The 6,866-nt window shown below is 37.9% G+C and overlaps 1 protein-coding gene across 1 annotated transcript in view; it reads right to left on the bottom strand.

The window, feature by feature from the left end:
- Window positions 1-855: 855 nt before the first annotated feature.
- Window positions 856-6,866, bottom strand: part of chrna1 (cholinergic receptor, nicotinic, alpha 1 (muscle)) — a 19,881-nt gene continuing 13,870 nt past the window's right edge. Inside the window, exons 4-10 of the mRNA XM_014025325.1 lie at window positions 3,959-4,068; window positions 3,672-3,867; window positions 3,349-3,586; window positions 2,953-3,176; window positions 2,760-2,874; window positions 2,024-2,148; window positions 856-1,010 (exon numbers count right to left, since the gene is read on the bottom strand). Of these exons, the coding sequence (XP_013880779.1) occupies window positions 882-1,010; window positions 2,024-2,148; window positions 2,760-2,874; window positions 2,953-3,176; window positions 3,349-3,586; window positions 3,672-3,867; window positions 3,959-4,068 (1,137 nt within the window). The 3' untranslated portion in view covers window positions 856-881. The remainder of the gene's footprint in view (window positions 1,011-2,023; window positions 2,149-2,759; window positions 2,875-2,952; window positions 3,177-3,348; window positions 3,587-3,671; window positions 3,868-3,958; window positions 4,069-6,866) is intronic.

Below are 6,866 nucleotides of genomic sequence, written 5' to 3'. Positions count from 1 at the left end.
ATATATACACACACACACACACACACACACACATAGAGAGAGAGAGAGAGTGTTCATGATGACAATAGTTTTCAAATATGACTTGTCGCCTGCCTCAGGAGCATTATGTTTGTGTCTGAGTGTGTTTAACTTGCAGAAAGTAATCACTGGCTGTTCATCTACAGCTGATTAACATCTGGAAACAAACTGACCTTAAAAAACACAAAACTTACAGAATCTGCAAACGTTGCAGTGACTGCCCTTAAATGTGATGTACCGTAGTAGTAGATGAAACTGATCCACACACATTCTGAGGGCCAACTGGAGTCAACTTTGTTGGCAAAACGTAAGGAACTTATTATTGGATGTACTGTACGTTTATACAGAATTAACTTTTGAATCCAACCTTTTTTCAAATTGCTGCTGCAGCCAAATGACCTCAGAAAACACAAAAATAACTGGTTTAGAACATTTTACTGATTTTCTCAAATTTGATGTGAATCCCGAGCGCCTGTTTTAGTGTATTATTAATGACCCTGTTACAATCGCACCAAATTTAGCTCAAAATTCATAAAACTGAGTTATAACCTTTTAATTTTTGAGGCCATTTGGCTGTGGTTGTATTGTGAGAAATAAAACTTTTATTGCTTGATGAAGAAAATGATTTTAGTTAAAAGCCTGACATGAAAGTTGGTGGGTGATATAGATTCCTTTAAGGGATGCCAGGTTGTTAATTACATGAAAAGACAGATCACTCTGAAGTTCTTCAGTAAAAATACCAACTCACACCTGTAAATGTAAGGATTTCACTTACAGCTCCAGTGTGTTTCAGACACAACAACAAAGTAAGATAAACTTTGTTCTGACGTCTCTGTGTAACTGACCAAAACACCTTTCTTTATTTACAACATATTGAGCTCAATGAGCCTGCCAGCAAAGACGGCAAGGGTCCCAATGATGCACACTGCCATGAACACACACAGCAGGATGTGGTCCAACACCATGGCAACAAACTTCCACTCCTCCGCTGCCTGCAGTGGAACAGATTACACACAGTTAACTTGGAATGGCTCTCTGTTGCTCTGTGACATAAGATACTTTTTTATGGTTCTTTACATGTTAAAATAATAATTCCACAGTTAGCAAAACACCAGTCCTGATCTGAACTACAATCTGAAAACACATGTTTACTTTAGACACAGAAATGGAGCACATCTCTTCTTTGCTGATTCAAACCAGTGTGTTTTCAATACCACACCTATTGACCCATTAGTAAAACATACCCATCAGATGGTTTGTATATTTATCTTTTCAGGGATGGATTTGACAAGGTTCTTTCCATGCCTTGCAAATGAGGTTCTACAGAACAAAATTATTCACAGCGTTTTACTTTTTCCCAATGTTTTTAGGTTCCAACATTATTCCAAAATGGATTAAGTTTATTTTATTCCTCAAAATTCTAAACACGAACCCCATAAAAACAGTAACACAAGGTACCCTTGTTGCCTGATTGGGCTCAGTCCAAATGAACTACACGAGTTCACCATCTCACAAGCTCACCCCCTTGCAACAGAGGCCATAAGGGTCAGGTACAAGATGCTATGGGTAGCAGCTAAAGGCGGGGCTCTTGACGTTCTGACTCTATTTTACTCAAGCTGGCTACTGGGACATACAATGTCCCCTCACTGGAGGGGAAGGAGAATCTGGAACTGATCTCCATGAAAGGGACTGAACCTTATTCCACTCTGGAGTTGTCCATGATGAAAAGCTCCAGGCTGGTGTGGGCCTATAGTTCCCAGCTTGGCACCTGTGCATTGTCCTTTTCCTCAGTAGATGATGGTGGGAAAACGGGCTCTAACTGTTATGAGCTGAACAGTTATTTGGATTACCCAGTCTTTTTGGAGTCCTTATAGGGTGCTGGAAGGTGCTCCAGTTGAGGTCTCTATCATTCAGCTGGAGGACTTCAGTGCCCACGTGGGCAGCAACATTGTAGACTGGAGAAGCATGATTGAGACAACAAAACTTTACTGATATGTTTCCTTACGTTGTTCGATTCCTCATCTGATTTCATGGTCTCAGCGATGTACTTCACTCCCTCGATTGCACTGCGAACGTCAGGATTCTTCATGATGGGAGACTTGTAGGTGATGCTGGTGGGGGTGGGGTTACCTGTAGAGAAGAAAAACAATGTCTCACCACAGTGAGGAGGAGTTTAGCATATTCTGACTTCCTGATGTCAGAGCAGGAGGAAAAACTAGTTTGGTGAATTTCATAAATTTTATATTAAAAATATCAAGCAACAATTTGCCAAACAATGAAACAAATGAAATAGGGTAATTTGTTTTGCTGTAATATGAGGAGTATTAGGGCCACACAACAAGATTATAATTTTTATTATGAGATTAAAGTCATAATATTGCAAGAACCTTTACACAAAAGCAGCATTCTTACCACTGCATTAAAATGAGGAATACAATATACAATAAGTCTTTAGTTAAATGAGTTAAAACTGCATCTAATTTCCCTCTGGGATCTGTAAAGTATTTTTTGAATTGAATTATAACTTTATTCTCGTAATAAAAAAAATCTTGTCGTGTGGCCCTAATACTCCATTGTACTGTGATTATCACCTGCCACTCAAAAGGTTTTATAATAACCCTCCATAAATCCTTCCATGGTTCCTCACTTGTTATGACAGAACATTAAGGTTTTACAAAGAAGTGCTGGGATATTAACAAAACATAACTGAAGATTGGAATGTTTTGTGGGCTGTGTCCTGCCTGAAATGTCAGAGATGTCCATGTCAGTAGGGAACAGTCTCTTCTGCCGGATCTCCTGACTGGGACGCTTCATCGTTGAGAAGAACATCATGTTGGGAATAGTTTCGATGAAGACCTGGGAACGGAACCGAAACACGTAGATTCAATCAATGTTTTGGAGACAAAAGCAGAATGCTGAGAAGACATTTCTAACCTTTCGGATCCATGCCGGCATGGTGTGTGTGCTGGGTGAGCGGTGGTGTGTGTTGATGACAATGACTGTGATGATGATGGAGGCAATGACAAACACCATGGTGAAGAGCATGTATTTCCCTATGAGAGGAACCGCGCTCGATGTGGACGGTATGAGCTCCACGATGACCAGCAGGAAGACAGTCAGAGACAGCAGGACAGAGATGGACAGGGTCATCTTTTCACCTGCAGGCACAAAAACATGGAGGACATTTCACTGAAAACATAACAGTTCATAAATACACAGAAATACCATTTCTCTTCAATAAAAATCAAATTTATGTAATGTACAAAATGTACTGAATTATACTGTTTCATTTTATTCTGAAGACTCTAGAACCCTCCAGAATCTATGTACCAGAGTCAGTGGGAAGGTAGAAGACAAGTCCGGTAAGAAAAGAGAACAGCATGCAGGGAATGATGACATTGACAATAAAATAAAGCGGCAGCCGAAGCATCAGGAAGTGGTAGGTGATGTCCAAATATGGAGTGTCAGGACAACAGGTGTAGTAAACCCAGTGTTTCCAGCTCCTGTAGTCCTTCAACACCCATTCACCAGATTCCATGAAGTTACTCAGGTCAGGCCGGTCACTGTCCTGAACCACAGGAAGACCACAGCATTAAACTTTTTGTCTTCTTTAATCAAAAAACATTCTGCATATAAACAAAACAAATTCTTACTGGGTTGATGACGACCAGTGTGCCATCATATGTCCATGTGCCCAGTTTCATGCTGCAGTTCTGCAGGTCAAATGGGAAGTGGAGAACAATAATCTCACAGTAACTCTTATAGATGGCAGGAGGGTTCCACGTTATCATGCCGGTGTACTCCAGCAGGACTTTAGTCTCATGGATGATGGCAAAGTCACCATCGGCACTGGAAGAGAGGAGGAGTTTGCTGTAAGGTTAGGAAAATGTTCAGAGAAGCTCAGCTGTGTGTTTCAGAATAAACCACATTCTGTGTTTACTTGTTGTAGAGCACCAAGTCAGGTTTCCAGATGTCGCTTGACGGGATTCGGATCTTTCTGATGCCTCCGTAATCATCTGGATTCCACTTCAGGTTCACATCTGTCCATTGCTGAGAGGAAATATACGACATCTTTTAATTGTTGTTTGTTGAGTTGATTTAATGAAGTCAAACATCAGTTAGAACAAATAAAACAGGTTAAAACATTGGGCCTCATGCGAGAACCCTTCGTACGAATAGATTTGTTCTTAAGTTGTGCGTATGAGTGATTTAGGAGAACTTATGGCATTCACAAATTTTCTCGTATTGTAAGATTTTTTTTAGATACGAACAAAATTCACGAGTGGTCCAGACCTGTCGTATATTTTACGTGCAGTCTGCTGTTATCTAGACGGATTTTCTTCACTAATAACTTTACATTTTGTTAGTTTGAAGATATTTTGAGTTGAAAATAAATCACACTTTATAATTAAGTTAATAATAGACTTAATTATGTTTGAATCAGAATTATAATTTTAAATGTAATAATGTTGACAAATGATATAATTTGCTTAAATTACATTCAATTGGCTATAAATGCTGTTATATAACACTACAATATTAATATGAAGATCTCAAACTACAAACCATCCTAAACTATGCATTAATTGAAGTTTAATTTGTTTTGGTATATAATGAGGTCAACAGCTTTATACAGACATAAATTAGATTATTTTTCTAAACAAATTTTGTTGAGATTTATTCATCACATCAGCTATGCATGCAAGACTGTCTGCTATTTTCTCCAAAGGGCCAGACATATTTTGGAGACATTTTAAAATGCTTTCTTGAACCCCATCTGACACTACTTGCATGTGTGGGAGACTGTGCACGACTCGCACATTGGTCCGGGCTTTGGCTCTTCTTCTGAATAAATGAAAATTATTCAACACAGTTGTTTACACCTAAATTAAAATATATATATTTGGCCAAAGGAAAATAAGAGCAGGACTAGACAGAGATGAATAGATTTTTATTTCTGTGACTGTATACGACCCACAGGAGACACAGCATTAACAGTAGTCATCATTTGTCCCATTCAGGTCCTTTAATTCCACAGCTGACCTGCTAAAAATGACAGATTTTCTTTTCTGAATCTCTGAGAGCAGGACTTCAATCTCTGAACTTGTAACGTTCTTTTCTTTACTTTGCGCTGCCACATGAATGGACACTTCCTGGTATGTGGGGCAAGAAGCATAAATATTTATTATATTGTGTTTATGAGGTGGTAATTATGCTAATCTCCTGTACGAGCACCTGAATACGTACAGGTGGCATTTCATGTTTACGCTGCTCATTTACAAACTTTTCCTGAAGATAGAAGCGTTTGTTGACTCTGACTTGACATGTTTGTAAGAACCTTTCGTACAAAAAAAGTAAGCGAAATTTAGGATAAAAATATGAAAATGTCCTTGCATGAGGCCCATTTCCTTCTTTATTTTTTAAACAATATTTATTAATTTATTTGAGAAATTTTATCCTCAATATGCAATTACATCAACAATACAGTTAGAACAAAAGAACAAATAGAGACTCTACATGTAACGCACTCAGAATAAAAACAATTTTCCAGCCAAATAAAATATGTATACACTTTCCACAATGATGTGTCATAGTAAAAATAAAAGTATGATGTATTAATATACCAACTGAAGACAACTAATATTCATAATTATACCCAACCAAAGTAATCAATGACATGAGCACATAAATCTGTAAACAGATTGAGTTTCAATTGAGGTTTTGCTGTAATTTTTTCCATTTTGTAAACATTTTTATTTTTGTTTCTCTTAGATATAATAGATGGAGTCTTAAAAATCTAATCCAGATTTTCCAATTGAACTCCTTCCATGTTGGGCTATTTGTGTGATTTTTGCCCCCTCCCATTTTTCCTCTTCAATAATTGTGTTTGCCTCCAGAACTCACTTCCCCTTTATGTCCATGGAATTATTGGACAGACCTGATTGTAAACATTTATACATGTTTGATATTATTTTTACCTTGTTTTTATCTTTAATCATCTTAATCAAAAAGTGTTCAATTGGATTTGGCAACTGTTTCAGGGTGTCCCATTCTGAGTATGACAGTACGTAATCTGTTATTTGTAAATACTTAATAAAAAATAAAAAAGTCGTTGGAGCCTTGTCCAAATTTGTGTTGCAGTTGTTGAAAAGATTTTAATATCTCACAATCAAACAACTAATGTATAGTTATTATTCCTTTTTCTGCCCAGGTCTCAAATCTAAAATCTGTTCTATAAGGAGTAAAGTCTGCGATTTTAGAAATTCTGAGTGCCTGTGTGTATGTATATGTATATAAATATGCATATGTGTTTATGTATATGTGCATTGGTATATGTACATTACTATATATCACGTGTATATTGTGGGGTTGTTTTTGTTTGTTATCTTTTATTTATCTTTCATTATTCTTCTCAGCCTCTCCTGTATTAAGCTGCAGTAATGTGCAAATTTCCCCACTGTGGGATCAAATAAAGTTTTATCTTATCTTATCTTATCTTATCTTATCTTATCTTATCTTATCTGTGATGTTGTTAAGGGTGAGCCAGTCTTCATCCTCCCATATACGCCCATTTACGCTATTCCATATACGGTACATACAGTATATATACATACACCGATCCACAATGTCCCAAGCTGAGCTCAGCAGCCACCATCCCCACCATAGACAGTGTTAGTGGTGAACCGTTTTCCCCCCTGAGACGCTGGATGGTGGACCAGAATCGCCTCAAAACCGTAAGGAAGCTTTTTTTTCACGGCCTCTCTGAACTCCTACCATGCCCGAGTTTTTTGCCTCAGCTGCATTCCGCTTGGACTGCCGATACCTATCAGCTGCTTCTGGAGTCCCAC

This window comes from Austrofundulus limnaeus, unplaced genomic scaffold (genome assembly GCF_001266775.1).
Source record: "Austrofundulus limnaeus strain Quisiro unplaced genomic scaffold, Austrofundulus_limnaeus-1.0 Scaffold468, whole genome shotgun sequence".
Lineage (NCBI taxonomy): Eukaryota > Metazoa > Chordata > Actinopteri > Cyprinodontiformes > Rivulidae > Austrofundulus > Austrofundulus limnaeus.
This window is presented reverse-complemented; position numbering and strand designations above follow the sequence as displayed.